General features: G+C 36.2%; 1 protein-coding gene across 1 annotated transcript in view; it reads right to left on the reverse strand.

The window, feature by feature from the left end:
• Positions 1-17,811, reverse strand: part of LOC134751056 (uncharacterized) — a 95,099-nt gene that overhangs the window by 24,923 nt on the left and 52,365 nt on the right. Inside the window, exons 4-5 of the mRNA XM_063686396.1 lie at positions 5,702-5,801; positions 5,064-5,172 (exon numbers count right to left, since the gene is read on the reverse strand). Of these exons, the coding sequence (XP_063542466.1) occupies positions 5,064-5,172; positions 5,702-5,801 (209 nt within the window). The remainder of the gene's footprint in view (positions 1-5,063; positions 5,173-5,701; positions 5,802-17,811) is intronic.

A 17,811-nucleotide genomic window follows, 5' to 3' on the forward strand; every position in this document is an offset into this window, starting at 1 on the left:
TATATAAAAATTATAGCTGATTAGCTAGACTGATTATTGTTCTCTAAGATTTATTAATAAAAAAATATATCATGCAAATAATATTTTGTGATCCCTTGTCCCAAAGGATTTACAATGATTTTTTTGTTAAAAGTAAGAAAAATGTTATATGTTAAGTTCAAGCTATATGTTATTGATTAATGTTGTATCGGTATTTGTTAATAAATGCCTTCAACCAATAGATAGGTAAATATTATTTAATTGTCCCTCTAACATAATTCTTATAAATATTTGAGACCCATTTCAAATAGTGGTCTACCAGACCTTTCGTAGGTGGTTATGCTATAGAAATCGGACGTAGGTAGTTAAGGGTTAAAGTGTGTCGACGGATGGCAGTGAATTTACTGGGGTTACAAAATTTACTATGACAGTACCGCTCTAGTATAAGTTACTCTATGATTATAATAATCAAATAAAATAAAATTTGAAGGGCCCATCGTGTGGAGCCGAGTCACCGTCTGCCGGAAATAAAATTGCACACCGTTTTATTAGATTAGATTAGATATATTTATTTCACAACATATGTTTCAGTACAAATTACATCAATGTCAATTTATAAGAATCTACATTGTGATCGTCAGAAATAAATTTAAATAATTGGCAAAATAATCCAAATAAATTAATTTCATTAATTATACATTATATGAAAATTTCCCCTGAGAAGGATCGTCGAATACGTAATAACAATAATTAACAAAAAAAAATCACTTATGGACTATAATGGGTTGTCCAGTAATTTTCTGAATCGACGCTTGAATGTTTTATCGGATGTTTCTGTCCTTACTTCTGCAGGTAATCGCTCATAACAAGGCAGGCATCCGGTTTTTTGTCCCATAGCCCAGTAATTAGTCCATCACTTTCACACAATACATTTTCTTTACACCCTGACGGGTCAACTCTGCGTGCATCCCCACACACGGCACGACACACGCAAGAGACGACACGGGCAAGGACAGCATCTACTCGGTGTACCCCTTACATTTCATTAAAGTGTCAAAAGGGCCTCTGCGTGTTAGCTTTGGCTCCGCGCATGCCTCCCAAAGGTCCAAGAGATAAAATAAATGATTTTAGGGCTAGGCAGAAACACAGCTAAGACTCCACTGCCCGTCTGTCTGTCTGACACCAGGCTGTATCTTATGAACTGTGATAGCTAGCCAGAAATTTTCACAGATACAACTTACAAATGTGTGCAAATTTTCAGTTTCATCGGAAACCGGAAAGTAACAAAAATAAATTCGCGATAGACCCGATTGTAAATGTGATTTAATATGGGAAAATTTAAGTTACAAAATTTGACTCGTACAAACATACATAGTTACATATAAACATACATATTTACTTACATAGATATATTGCAAGTTAAATAAAAGCTCGTAAAAATGCGACCAAAACTCTAATTGGCCGTAAAACTTCTGAAAGTTAATTATGCGACTCCGGCCTTTTTAATTGTGACTGAATTCCTTAGTGAATTTGCGGGTTCTTAATGAAATTATCCTTAATATAAACGAAATTAGATTGTGTACTAATCCGTGTGACGAGGGTGTGCAGACGCAATTTGGTGGCTTTTTTGCACGCCCAGACCCACACTATTAACTTTTGGATAGTTCGGATTTATGACTTTTATGAGTTTAGGGATGATTAGTGCTTTGCGGTATAAAAAGGTTGGTCATGTTAACGTTAAATCAATTTAGATCCCTCCCTCCCTTATCCCTTAGAATTGTATTGTCGCGTATTTCTAAATAAATTCAGTTTATTAATTTGTTTCTCGGTGAAAAAAAAAAATTCTAAGGAAACCAGACTTGTTTTAATAAGAGCTGCTTTCGTTGTTAAGTTATAGCAGTCGCTTTTAATTAAGTTTCTTTACCAACTCTGGCTCTTTTACTTTGCACCGACATAAATGCTAAGATTAGAAATTTGTAAATCCATCTGTAAAACTAATATTGTATCTCTCTCTCTCTAATATTGTAATATCTCTCTCTGGTCGGTCTCTCATGTCTGAGGATCGTGGTCAATATCAGGTTTGCATCTGGAGCGGATGATCTGCCTCCACCGGTTTCTGTCCAACGCGTCTTTGACGACCGTGTAGAAAGCAGAGGACGACGAGTCTTTAACTTGATCGGTCCATCTTATTGCTGAGCGACCGCGCGATCTTCTGCCTTCGGTGTTTCCAACGACAATCAGTTTTTCCACTTTCGTCACCTCTGCGCACTGTGTGTCCGAAATATGAGTATGCGTTGTTGGCATATGGTGGATAGACGAGTTTTCACTCGAAGCTGGGTTAGGATTGATGCATTAGTACGCCTTGCAGTCGAAGGTCCAAATATCGCAATATAAGTACATATTTTAATCACCGGTATGGCTCATCCATTTGACCTGTCCACTTCTATGACAAGAAGATATAAGCGTGCAAAAATAAAACGTTCAACAGATACCAATTGTCGAAATGGTTCTCTGCTCGATTACAAATATTACCTGTACAGGCAACGTTATACGATTGCCAACCTTATCCATTCAGGGTACAGTGTTTATTTGCACGTGACTCAGAGATGCAATGTTATCTCAAATCGGTACAAGGACAATTTATTCTGGTGGTTGGTTTGCTTCGAATTGCATTCGATGCACGTACAATATGCATTTGTGCTAGTCCGTGCTGCATGTGTTTCGTAACTACATAACTGGCTGCAAGAATTTTGAAATGGAAATACTTCAGATTACCACAAATAGTTACTATACCCGTACCATGGGTCACTGACAGTGTCAAAACTGACATATACGGTCATGCCGAAAATGCCATCTTAAGGTGACTGTGTAGCACGTACTTCTTACACGGTCTTACCCAATTTACAGTCTACTTCAAACTTTTGACAGCAAATTCACTATTAGAGAAAAATATTGATTGTAAAGACCCAGACAATGTTGATTTAAAGTAGACCTAATAAAGCAATTTGATTCCGAAAGTGACAAATAATGTGACGGCGAGAGGATAATCAAAATCATATTCACAAGAAAGAATTTGCTGATAATTAATAATATATTAAATATATTAAACCGGGTCTATAAAGTCGATGAATTATCGAAATGCTCTTCGTTATGGAACGAAATATGTCTATATGTCAGTGTCTCACGGAAGTTTTGTTATAAAACTTATGCTAGTTCATTTTGTGACAATTAAAGTTATAGTTAATAATGTTATGCGGATTCATTTTTATGTACAATAAGTGTTATGCTATTTGTATGTCTTTCCCATCATCACGGATCATTGGTGTTCCGGACCTTTGGGAGGCGTGCGCGGAGCCAAAGCCAACACATAGTCCATTTTGACGCTTTAATGAAATGTAAGGGGTACACCGAGCGGATGCTGCCCTTGCTCATGTCATGGGATGCACGCAGAGGTAGCACCCACCATGGTGTAAGGACTATTGGAGATAACAGAATCTAAAGTGAACTAGGTTATTGGTTGAAACCGATTGACTAAGAACTGAGCTATGGGAAAAAAAACCGGACGCCTGCCTAATAAAACGGTATGAAATTTTATTTCCGGCAGACGGTGACTCGCCCTCACAAGATGGTCCCCCACAAAAAGCGACATCTAGGATGGCTCAAGGGCAACACCGGTGTCAGCGGCTCAGGGTGTCGAGAGGTGTGCGCCGCTTTTTACCCAGTGGCTGTTACACTGTGCCAACTCGCATCTTATTCGTGAACGGTCGGTCGATTTATGCTATTTTATTATTATGCCTGTTCAATTTTATGAACAATTATTTTATGCCAAATCTGTTACGCGATTTCATATTATGTTACTTGAAGGCACCCATAATCTATAATTATCATCAAGGTGATCGAGAAAGGACCAAAATATCTCCACAGCGCCCACGCTGCCAGTCGTGCCCTGAACTTATCCAACGGTTCTAGAATAAACAGTTTGTTCTAGAACCAAGAAAAACACTGCGAGGATATACGAGTATAACCAAACGTTATCGTCCCAAGAACGAAAATCAAGTCTTTTAATTATAACTCTTAAAGGCGCCGGCGGTTATTATAAATTACAGTGAAATTGCTTTTTATAAGTACGCGGAGACTAGGTTTATTAATTTCGGGAACGGGTAATGCTGGTTTAATGATGTTTCATTAATAGCTCGGGATATTTAACCGATTAAGGAAGTAAGCGGAATTATGGATTAGATTTGTAGTAAGACAAATCGCGTTTGATTTTTCAGCCACTGACTGATTTTTTGTTGTGCTTTTATTTAGGAATGAGCGAATTCAGTTGACAATATCATATTTGTTTATTGCATATTTTCATCCTTAATGTACGTAATATTTGTAATTATACCTAAATAGGCCCCGCTTGCGATGTCATCCGTGTGGAAGTGTCTACACAACTCAATTTTCACTCTCTTAATCATTGAATTTTAATGAATCCTTGGATAAAGATAGCTTATTTTTTAAGTAGGCATATTACATTGCGCTTATGAATATCAAATAAAGCTATGACTAAAGAATACGTGTGTCAAGCTCCTTTAAAATCCCTATTATCATCATCAGTTTAAATCAAGATTGTATTGTCTGTCAATATATAAATAACGGAAATGTGGTCCCCTAGACCCATATAGTGGGAAGATTTGCTGACTATGGATGAGGTCTTGGTGGCTCAGTTGGCAGAGCGCTGGAGTATCGATCCAGAGGCCGTGAGTTCAAGTCTCACCCAAGGCAGTAATTTTTCCACTTTTAAATTTATTCTAAGCTTAACGGAAATGTGAACGTGTATTTAAGTTTAGTTTTCATGAAATACATAATTAAAAACAGTTGCATTATTCATGCATAATGATATAGATAAATAGGCAAATTAAAAGCAAAAGCATGCATAATGGTAAAGATAAATAGGTACATTCAAAGCAAAAGCACATTGCGGCTCATGCCACGCACGCAATATTGTGTAAATTGTGCCGATGTGGAAGTACCGATGCCTCTTCATCGAATTTTTAAAACCGTGCGTAGCGTGGCCATTTCTTGAACGTTCTGCTTACCCAGACTCGCGTCGTAAGTGTTCATATACTCAGACGTCATGAATTGGGAAACAAGTGCAGTCTTCCCGACGCCGGCGTCGCCAAGCAACACCACTCTGTATTTAGGTATCTGTAACGAATTTCAAAGTTGATAATGACAGTTAATGCCAGCGATTAAGCAGCGCAGCGTTGTGGTAATCAAGCCTTGAAGAATGTAACGTATTTGTATGCATCACATCGGTGGCAAACAAAGGAACTGCCAGCCGAATACAAAACGGATACATACCGCATTTATAATATTAGTAAGCATACTAAACGCGCTGTCTTGCGCGGGTGCACGCCCGCGGGTACTATCGTAAGTAAAATCCGCACGCGTCCGCGCCAGTTAGGGTTGCTCATACTATTTTTCAATAGGCGCTCCTGCACTCGCACAAGACAGCGGAGGCACTAAGGAGGCTTGTAATCCCAGAGTTATCACAATCACGTCATACGAGAACGAGGATTTTCTCTGTTATCAAGTTAAAAGACAATTGTGATCTCACCGCCAACTCAGTAAATCCTGGTACATCTCCCTCAACATAGTAAATACTCTTATGGATACGATCTTTTGTATGGAAGTAGTACTACATCTGCAGTTTACTAAGTGTTTTTTTGCTCACCGGGTCTAATTCATCCTCATCAGGGGTGTCGAGGCTGGCCGAGTCCACGGGTCGGTATCCGGAGCAGCAAGATCCGTCGAACGGGGACCGGTCCGATGCCCTGAGGAACACCGGCCATATTAACAAATTATATCAAGTGTAGGTACAGTAGGCGCTCGGTTCGTCGCTTGCCAATCCGACACGCCCACTAATAATCTAGCAATTAGCGACTCAGGTGACCCGCTCTATAAGCCGGCAGTTTACACAGCCGAACGTTGAATTACAGTTAGTTGCATTTGGTATGTATAATTTTTTTCTATGTAAAAGCTTATGTTTCTCATAAAAATCCAATAATTCGGAAATTTCAACAATCATAGGGGATAAATTTCAGACTGGGCACGGACAGCGGGCAGACATCCGGCGGACAAATCTGTGACAATTTCTCGCCACACATTGACGGATGTGTCCGCTGGACACATCTTTCAGACAGATCTGACGGACAAATCCGTACGTGTATGGCTAGCTTTACTTAGTTCGAGAAACTCGCGCAGCTAGAAGTTGTTGATGTCAGATTTAGCTTTACAAGTGCTAATCAAATTTTGATCAAAAGGTTCAAAATAAAAATATTATGAAGCCATTGAATGGCAATAATTGTAAGAAAATAGCTAAAACCAGATACAGACATGTCTAACCCACTTATTTATAATATTTCCATCTTCACCACTTAGATGGTTGGCAGTCCTCAACTGTGCGTTTCTCCAGAAACTTCCTGCCTCGCACAGCTAAACTATGGAATGAACTGTCGCCTGCGGTATTTCCGGACCGATACGATCTTCCAACCTTCAAGAAAAGAGCGTACTCTCATCTTAAATGCCGGCAACGCACACAACCCCTTTGGTGTTGCGGGTGTCCATGGGCGGCGGTAATCGCTTACCATCAGGTGATCCGTCTGCTCGTTTGCCTCCTATATCATAAAAAAAATTGCAGTCATAAACAGCTGCTAAATTTTGTCTCTTTCTAAACAACATAAATATAATAATAATAACGGATACAGACAAACCATTCAGATTTGACAAACGCCATAAATATCTTGAAAGTAGACTTTACCATCACCATTTATACAAAAAGTTTCACAGGTTGAAAACTAGCTGCCCATTACAAGTTCACAATAATAGACAACAATACGATTGTGTCGTGCACTTTGATAATACGAACGCCACAAAAGGCACAAGGGACCCGGACCCCGGAATTGACCCTTCCTGATGCTCTAAATGGGGATAACAATAGTAATCTTGAAGCGTTTCAAAGGCAGACGAAATGATTTGAATTCCGCGAAAGGTCAGATGCAGAACAATGTTTGATCCCAATGGATTAATGACGTGGGCGAAGTTATTTATGGAAATGTTTACAATAAATGCCGAGACAATTATTAACATAAACCTTCTTATGAATATCAGTTAGATAAAACTAAAATTTCTTTAAAGCTTATGGATTTTAGCGCCTACTTACAATACTATTTGAAAACTTTGTAACATGCTTTATAATGTATGTTATGTTATGTTACAAGTACGATGCTTACTTTATATAAATAATTTTTAATTTAAGCGTTATGTTGTATCTTCTTGCTTGTTGTATTTAACTATTTGTTCATTGTATGTTATTTTATGTATCTTTTCTTCTTGTCTGTTAACTTCCGTGATTCTTCTCACCTGATGGTCTCATCGGAAGATCAGCGATGGAAGTCACCAGCAACATGCTGAGATGAGGCCATTTCGTGGCACTTTAATCTTATTTTATGTTTTCTTTTGTATTATGTAATGTCTTGTTTGTTTGTGCTTACGAATAAAATCTCATTCTATTCTATTCTATTCTATAAGTTGGAAATGTATTTTGACTTCAAAGTTATTTTTCATATGTTTGTAAAAGCTGACTACATAATTGGTCGCATTGTTATCAGGCCAGAATCTAATGGTTGGATCCTGAAGACATTATAAGTTGTGGTTATCTATAATTAGATAACCATCAGTCATGATTGTTATATATAGGTAGATTTAAGGGCATATAAGATGTATTATCTGTTGGTAATCCTACATAAAGAAAATAAAAACAAAACATTGGATAAAAAAAGAAAAAAACGTACTTTTTAGTATTTGTTGTCATAGCGGTAGAAAATACATCATCTGTTAAAATTTCAACTGTCTAGCTATCACGGTTCATGAGATACAGCCTGGTGACAGACAGACAGACGGACAGCGGAGTCTTAGTAATAGGGTCCCGTTTGTACCCTTTGGATACGGAATTCTAAAAACGAATAATGACAAATGAATTGTGACTTAGACATTATTCATGAATTTGCTCTCGATTTAATTTGATTTTGCGATTCATTTAAAATAATATTGTCAATTCAATATAGATTTAGGGCCGCGTTTCACCTACATCATCTGAGAAGGAAAATTATCAAGACGCTGGTACTGTGTTATTTCATGAGTAATCAATATTATTATACCGTATAAAAAATTATATTTCAGAATGTACTGCCGCCTGGTGAGAGAATAATATATCGAATTTAAGAGTTTGCTATATTCCCAAGTGCCTTTTTAATTAAAGATAACTACGCTATTTTTATGAAATATACATTAAAAGAACTACTTATACTTAATATTTTATTACTTTCACTTAAGCGTTATACCAAAGATAGATATAACTCCGTAATAGATGGATACAGTCTAAGGAAAAAACGTGCCTCGAAAATCAAGAAAATTTGATTCTCGTTCAGAGGGCGCTACTAGTTTTGGCCTACAATCGTATAGATGGCGTTGACGGTTTCGTTTGTTATTTAACAATTTTAACGCATATCAGTGAAAGAACATGGGTCAAAATCATAAAAATAATTAATGCAAATAAAAAAAATCATTTATCTATATTTAAATACATTCTATCGTATTTTTATAAATCTTCATTTTTAGTTTTAAAGTGTGTCGACAGATGGCAGTGAATTTACTGGGGTTACAAAATTTACTATGACAGTACCGCTCTAGTGTTATACCTACAGGCTGATGTGTAATTTGAGGTATACCATTAAGGAGCGAATGGTCCACATGGTCTGAAATAAAGTATATTTATTCATTCATTCAATATATTATATAATATTATGTACTTATATCAAAGGCTTTGGTCCGTCATACGTGTAATGGAAACGCTGGTCTACAAAATATATACGAAAGTTTTCTGGTATTATACTCGTATAATATGATGTATTTGAATTCCTGTTACCAGATTTCCTAAGGTGATTTTTCGTATAATAATTTCGCAAATTCTCTTTAGTTTTATTTATATTTTCACTCATTTTATTCCATTGTTTATATTTTAATCCAGGACAAGTCTCTGTTCGGTTAAGGCTCTATTAGTCAGGATTAAGGTCTCCCAAACAGCCATTATAATATTTATTCATCCGTGTCGCACAATTTTCATAAAATGATTAAATATTCGGGTTAATACAAAGGGATACGCTGTGAGACAAACAACAATGAGCGAACAATGTAATAAAAGTTATAAAACGATTGTCCAGGTTCTATATTCTCAGACAGCAGCTTTTTAATAAAAACCGGCCAAGTGCGAGTCGGACTCGCGCACGAAGGGTTCCGTACCATTACGCAAAAAACAACAAAAAATCACGTTTGCTGTATGGGAGCCCCACTTAAATAATTATTTTATTATGTTTTTAGTATTTGTTATTATAGCGGCAACAGAAATACATCATCTGTGAAAATTTTAACTGTCTAGCTATCACGGTTCATGAGATACAGCCTGGTGACAGACGGACAGACAGACAGACAGCGAAGTCTTAGTAATAGGGTCCCGTTTTTACCCTTTGGGTACGGAACCCTAAAAAGAAAAGACGAATCTAAATATATAAAATAAATAGCGATACCTCGCTATTTAAATATTATTCAAGTTACTTAATTCTGACGCTGTTTAAAATATACCTGCTGAAACAAATTTCTTCTTCTTCTTCTTCGTCGTTCCCTCATGACAGAGGATCGTGACCAAGAACTATATCCCTCCATTTAACGGGATCAAGGGCTATGTGGGCTGCCCTCTGCATGGACCCACATGCTTGTCTAATGGAATCCGACCATCTTGCCGGGGCTCTTCCTCTAGCGCGCTTGCCTTCAACTTGCCCCAGTATGATGTCACGTTCGAGGCTGTGGTGTGGCGATCGCATTATGTGCCCAAAGAATCTGAGAGCCCTCTCCTGGCAGATTGTTGAGAGTCGTTTGGTGATTTTTAGTTCTCTCAGAATGGAAGAATGGAAACAAATTTACGTGCCTATAAATACCCATTGAGGGAGAAATTCGAGAAGTTTATTAGGATGTGTATGATTCATTACTACTAGTACACCTCAAAAATTATAAAATGGAATATATGTTATTCAAAATGCCGTACTAAGTGATGTGAATTCAAAACTGTCGCAAGTAATGATTACGCAATAGGTACATTGCCGCACTGTTTTTTTTTTTAGAAAATTTCTCGCTTTTACTTAAGGCTAAATTTGAAGTTTTTTTTTCAAAGTCATTTCATAGCGCTGAAACCTACGTATCTTTGCATTTTGCAGCTGTATTAAAAATACACGCAAAAATATACATATATACATAAATACTGCACTTATATGAAGTACTTTCAGTATCCAATAACTAAAAGATAATTGAGGGAGTTAACGAAATGAAGTTTTTAGGCATTATCGTAGATCAACACTGTACATGGAAAAATCATGTAAAACTAATATGCGACAAACTCGATAGGTTTGTCTACGCTTTAAAACAGCTTAGGACCGTAGCTGGAGAAAAAACAGCATTGCTTGCCTACCATGGCTATGTTGCATCAGTGTTAAGATATGGCATATCAATATGGGGCAATTGCACAGATGTTAATAAAGCGTTCTTGATTCAAAAAAAGTGTGTTAGAGCGGTATGCGGAGCTAAGCCGAGGGACTCTTGCCTACCTTTGTTTAGGAAACTTGGACTGCTAACCTTATTTGACATGTACATACTAGAATTAGGGTGCATTGTACGGAAACTTCCACTTTATTTTAAACCGTCATCTACTAACAATAGATTAAGAGCCAGGGATGAATTTAAGCTACAAATGCCCCTATGTAACACCTCTTTATTTAAAAAAAACTGCTATGTAATGAGTATTCTTGTGTACAATAAGTTGCCATATGAAATCAGACAATTACCTGACAAATTATTTACCACCAGATTACACAAATGGCTAAAAGACAAATGCTTTTACTCATTAAACGATTTTCTGACTGATTCTGTTTACTAGACACTAGACTAGATATAATTATAATACTTAATGGATTATTAAATAATATACTTGAATGTATGTACTATTAAACTTTATGTGATTTGTTATAAAAAAAAAATATGTGACTTGCATGTTATATTAATCATTTTAATAAATTTGTTTTTCAATATTAATTTTGAAATTGTAATAAAAGTTCTTATTTAGTTTTAAATTTGCATGCCATTTTTTTGGCTTAACATGTGATATTAAATCAATTAATTTATAACATCTGTATGTAATTACCATGTTTAAGCAAATAAATATTTCATTTCATTTCATTTCATTTCAAAAAACCCGGCCAAGTGCGAGTCGTACTCGCGTTCCAAGGGTTCCGTACATTATACAATTTAAATAATGTATTATATATATACAGTTGCTCAAAAAGTGCTACTTTACGTAGTTGTTTAGCGTGCGGAAAGTTGGTATTCGCTAACTAGTGCTTTTTACTTTCCAATTTTTTTTAAATTTATACTTGTTCCAATTCATGACTACTTATTGATGTGTTAATATTAGTTTCCTTTAAACGTCGTAAACAACATAAAAACCTGTTAATGTAAGAAAACGAAAAATATACATACTTATTTCATATTTTATTACTTACGTCTTCATCATTATAACACGTTTATTTTTTAATATTGAAGATTGAAAAACCGTTCTTAATAAGTTGTCTGAATTGAACGGAATAGCTATGGAAGGTAGAGGTAGGAATAGCTGCCAAAACGCCTGTCAAAGAAGAGGCGTTTTTTCTTACTGCAAGCTAAGTTTCCAAAGGCAACATTCGATATTTTTTTATTCATTACTTGTTGTCTTATTTTTTTGCAACTGTATTAAAAAACGTCGTACGATACACGTGCGGAAATGTCATTCTTCACTCTTCCCGAGTCTCGGTACTCGTGATGTAATGACATACTTTCCGCACTAGCATCGAAATGTACTATTTTATGTGAAACGTGAGTGAAATATCTTTAAAAAACTCGTAGGGGTCGGATCAAAAAGTAATTAAGTCCGACCCACTCTTGACTGCACATTTCTGATAGGTTTTCCAAAGGGGTTGGGGGGGGAGGTTAGTAATTGTTTGCATATTTTCTAGAATAACTTCTAAAACTATTAAAATTAAAATTAAATAAAATTAAATAAAAATAAAATTATTAAAAAAAATAATTTTATTCTCACAATGAGCTCTTTCATTTGATATGTAACACAATATAGTTTTCACATCACCTATTCGAAAAGGGAACTTTTCTTCCCTGCTAGGAGGGATCAAAGTGGCACTTTTCTGTTCAAGGACATTTTGTTGCCAGTATGAAATATTGACACAAAGACATATGAAATTAGTATGTATATAATCGATTACAATTTCTTTATAATCGATTACGTGCATACAATTTTTCTAACTTAAATAATATTTTGTTGTAATTCTAAATAATAAATGTAGTTAGCGTATTTTAAATTAATAAATAGTTTATTTAAATTACGTAAATTAATTAATTCGCGTAATATTTACAAAGAAACGTAAAAAAACATTAGTTTAATAATTTTATTTTTATATTGACATTTTAGGTCTCCTTAAACGCAGCCATACTTGTCTATGCAATTTTAAAAGTTTATATTTAAAAAGTTTTGTACAAATATTCCACAAAGCATAATTATGCGGTTCTGTATTGTGTATAAATTTGTAAATACTTAGTTTAAATCAATAACTTTATAATAATAAATATAAGTGATATCAGTCTTCATAATAGTGTTCTTCCGAAGATTTGGTTCAAAGGGGTAAGAGCTAATTTGTTACCAGAAAAATCTACAAAAATAATGTACTTGATTTTCAATGTATCACTTTAGGTGTTTACTGCTGTCTTTGAAAAGATATTAGGTACATAATTATGAGCTGTAGGTACTTTTAATTTGTCACTACAGTCACGTCTGAAAATATCCATACGGACAAAGTGCCAGAAGTATGTACCATTACTAAGGTCGTGTATACATATTTTTCGCACTTTGTCCGTATCGATCTTTGCTGAAATAATAATGTTTTGAAACCTAATATATGTATGTAATTTCCTCATAGGTGATGTAAAAAGCAGTATGTGTCACATGGTAGCAAAATTATTTTCACCTTTTGGCGTTAACACTTGAATCCCTCACTACGCTCAGGATTCTATGTTAGAATCCCTCGCTACGCTCAGGATTCTATTATAGAATCCTTCGCTTCGTTTAGGATTCAATTGTACGCCCTCGCCGTAAATATGTCATTTTGCTCCCTTGTGACACAATCTACTATTGTATAACTTCATTTTTAAATTTTCTCATTTACCGCCCGAAAGTGGCCCCCATGTTTAAAATTCATTTGTTTACGTTACATGTCCGTCTTTAGGTCACAAACTTACATATGTGTACCAAATTTCAACTTAATTGGTCCAGTAGTTTCGGAGAAAATAGGCTGTGACAGACGGACAGACAGACAGACGCACGAGTGGTCCTATAAGGGTTCCGTTTTTTCCTTTTGAGGTACGGAACCCTAAAAAGGCATATTGTTCTGACACAACCAGTTTTCAATAATGATTAAGCCTTTCGCCAGGCGCGCCGTAATGGTTATCGATTTATATGAGTAATGGCACAGGTATTGGCGAGGCTAGGATACAAAGCCGTTCCACAAACCACGAACCGTATGAATGATTCATTTGGCATGAATAAATATGTATTCGGTCTATTAAGTATGTTCATAACGTGTACCTGCTAATTTGCTTATATCTCTATACGTGGTTAGTTGAGTGTGAGATCTGCTGACAAAGTATTAGGCCGGTTGTAGACGTCCGGTGTTTTCGCCGGAAAACGGATCGTGTTACGCGACTATGTCCATATTTGTATGTGGCTACCGATAGCTATACCCATTTTACACCCACCCAGAATAAGACATGGTCGCTGAACCCGGACAGCTGTCCGGCGAAAATACCGGACGTCTACAACCGGCCTTACGGGACGACCAGAAGTATTTCGGAGCATTATAAATATGTAATTGTAATCGCTTTCTTCAACTGTTTTTTATTTAGGTAGTTTCCAATGAACTGGCATGAACTGCAAGCTTCAGTCTGGAAGGACAAAGGCTTATATTGTTCCCGCGGGAGTTATGGATTGTAAAAAAAGCTTTTTTTTTAGTTGTGTCACTAATTCTCGGACGCTTCGGCTATGGAATGAGCTCCCTGCCGAGGTTTTCCCGAGGGGCTACAGTATGGGGTTCTTCAAAAAAGGAGTGTACAGGTTTTTAAAGAGTCGGCAACGCGCATGTAATATCTCTGGTGTTGCAGGCGTCCGTAGGCTACGGTGACTGCTTACCATCAGGCGGGCCGTATGTTTGTTTGCCACCGACGTGGTATAATAAAAAAATCATACGCAACAAGTAGGTATTAATGAGTTTTATTTTGAATACTGACGTTTATAATTTATTTTTATTGTTTATGTTAATAGTTATTTGTTATACAAGGGTGCAAAGTTGTATTTTACCCGCGAGTGTGGAATTGCAACGACGAGCAAGCGAAAGGATTCTATAGTTGTATATTCTAAAATAGAATCCTGAGCGTAGCGAGTGTTTCAACACACGAGAAGTAAAATACATTTGCACCCGTGTGTAACACAAAACTTTTCCCATCACTATAGCGAGGAAAGTGCAACATCCACGGGCGTTAGATCATCTTTATCACTGGAATCACTCATTTTTTTACGATAATACGATATTATAACAGAAAACTCTGGAAGTTGCGTATTTTTACGTGTCGGAGTCGATGAGAATTTTTTTGTTGACAATGCTGACATTTCTGACGATGCGTTTTAAAATTGCATCGACTCAACTTGTGCGTTCAGAATTACATTCAACATCATTAAAAAAAAACAAATGTTTCTTATGGAATTTAAGGTTTATGAATTAAAATCATTAAATAAAGCTAAATTTGGTATTTTTTATTAAATTCTCAAACCATTTATTTAATGATAATTAATATCGAACGAACCATTATTATGAGCGTTTTACGTTTTGTTATCTGCCAAAAGCCACTTAAACACGCTCCATCGAAGGTCAAATTACTTTGCCCACTAGTGGATAGAATGCGTTTTTCCCCGCTTGTTTTAAAGGATAAAAGACGGCTTTCCGAGCTAGTAAGGGGAAAAAAATATTTAATTTAATTATTTTTATAGACGTGTAAAATATTTTTACAAAATTTTCAATCGTGGCTGAACGCCGGATAGGTCTGTGCCATAGATACAGGAACTATATATATGGTCTCTTTTCCTATATAATATCAATGGCATGTGCCTTCGATGCCTAACCTATCAAAGAATGACAATGTGGCGGAAGAATGTTTGAAATGTCACCGTGTTTAAGAATAATTTCGCTCAAAATTCAGTTTTTTCTTCGCAGGTGTGATGAAAACCTTTGTAACTCCCCCCGGAGTAAGAATATTGCAAACTCGAGTCTTTAATGCACTGCGGCGGTCGTGCATCTAAAGACCTCTTTTGCAGAATTTCCTTACCCTCCCTCATTACACAATTACTATTGTAATACTGGAGGTAGTCACAGGTACTCTGTGAAAAAGATTTCAGAACTCAACAAACTGCCTGAAAACCCGCAGAGTCCAGTCGTGGTATAATTAATTCAGTCGCGCTCATTATTGTTCCGCTGTGTTATGCTTCCCATTATTATAGGTAAGTAATACAATTAAAATGTCATTAGTGGCGTAACGAAATGACCGCAGGTCTGCAGGTAATGGGTAATGGGTTGACATAATTATATAGAGCAAATAAAAGTATTTCAAATTGGAGGTTTTCTTTTTCTCTAACAGACGTACGGATGTGCGTGTAGCAGAAAAATTACTAGTTCATTTTTGGGGTTCGTAGTCAAGTAGGAACCCTTATTTCGCCATGTCCGTCTGTTCCTCCACGGCTTTGCTCCGTGATCGTTAGTGCTAGAAAGCTGAAATTTGGCATGGATATACATATATATCAGTTACGCCGACAAAGCCCAAAAATATTAAAAAAATCGTGAAAGTAAAGCTTAACTTTCACGATTTTTTTCATATTTTTGAGAACTAAAGAGTTTCAAGGAAAGCTACAGTAAAAGTAAACCTGTTCGGTTGTCTATTTTGACGGACGGGTAACTACAAGTGAAAAATGCATAAGGTCAGATGGGGTAAGACAAACACTGGGGCAAGAGTAACACTTGTAGGGCATCCTCATACTGTTACTTGTAAAATAAACTATGGTTGGTTTGTAAAGTAAACTATGTGGGGTTTGACCACATGACCTTTCACCTATTGTTAATTTATGGAAAAAAATCACAGGGAGCAATTTAGTTTAAGTGGAAAATGTTACCGTAAAAGCAACATCATTAAACTTAATAGCACATTTGACTTGACAGCTTAATGGAAAATTTGTACCGTATCAAAATAGTTATTTGTTATACAAGGGTGCAAAGTTGTATTTTACCCGCGAGTGTGGAATTGAAACACGAGCAAGCGAAAGGATTCTATAGTTGAACCACGAGCGAAGCGAGTGGTTCTAAAATAGAATCCTGAGCGTAGCTAGTGTTTTAACACACGAGAAGTCAAATACATTTGCACCCGTGTGTAACACAAAACTTTTCCCCTCACTATAGCGAGGAAAGTGCAACATCCACAGGCGTTAGATTATCTTCATCAACTGGAATCACTAATTTTTTTACGATATTATAACAAAAAACTCTGGAAATTCTGTACTTTTACGTGAGAAGTTTTTAAGTAAAATTTTTGTTGACAATGTTGACATTTCTGACGTATGAAATGTCAATGATGCGTTTTGAAATTGCATCGACTTAACTTGTGCGTTCAGAATTATATTTAACATAATTATTTAAAAACAAACGTTTATTATGGAATTTTAAGGTTTATGACTTAAAATCATTAAATAAAGCTAAATCTGGTATTTTTTATTAGATTCTCATACCATTTATTTAATGATAATTAATATCGAACGAACCATTATTATGAGCGTTTTACGTTTTGTTATCTGTCAAGCTACTTAAACACGCTCCATCCAAGGTCAAATTACTTTCCCCACTAGTGGATAAAATGCGTTTTTCCCCGCTTGTTTTAAAGGATAAAAAACGGCTTTCCGAGCTAGTGGGGGGAAAAAATATTAACAGAAATGCCCATGGCCGCGGTCCCGCCTTTGTCGCAAACTTGGACAAAAACTCAAATTTACATACAGACTCAGCCGAATAGTGTTCTTTTATTAAAACCCAACACCAACTGACGTTGACTGATTGTCCCGAAATGAAATAAACTTTCACACCATTCTTGAATTCGTAAACAACTTCAGGTCGGTTAGAGATCACTCCGCCGTCTGCCATTGGGATAGTAAATAAAATATTATATTAGAATAAATATCCTTTTTTATTAAATTAATTAAATGCCCCAATTTAACCTTAATAACAATATTTAGAATATCATTCTACAAAGAGCTCGTAACGACCAAATTACGTTTTGCCTCAATGACCTGCCCGCAAACGACCACGTCGATCTAGTCAAAAACCAACATGACAGCATACTAAAATATTGAGACTTTAGAACTTTGTGCTAAAGCTGTTTTTCGCTTGGCTAAGGTGACTAGCTGTGGGTACCTAATGCAAAAGCGGAGACATTTTCCTTTGAGGTGCGACTAACGGCTTCATTCATCTTGTGGTATGTGGGTCAGAAGGCGGCACGCGAGGTGGACATCGCTCACAAATCTGCCCTAATCTGATTAGTTGACTGTGC

The sequence above is a fragment of the Cydia strobilella genome, chromosome 21, assembly GCF_947568885.1.
Source record: "Cydia strobilella chromosome 21, ilCydStro3.1, whole genome shotgun sequence".
NCBI classification, from domain to species: Eukaryota; Metazoa; Arthropoda; class Insecta; order Lepidoptera; family Tortricidae; genus Cydia; species Cydia strobilella.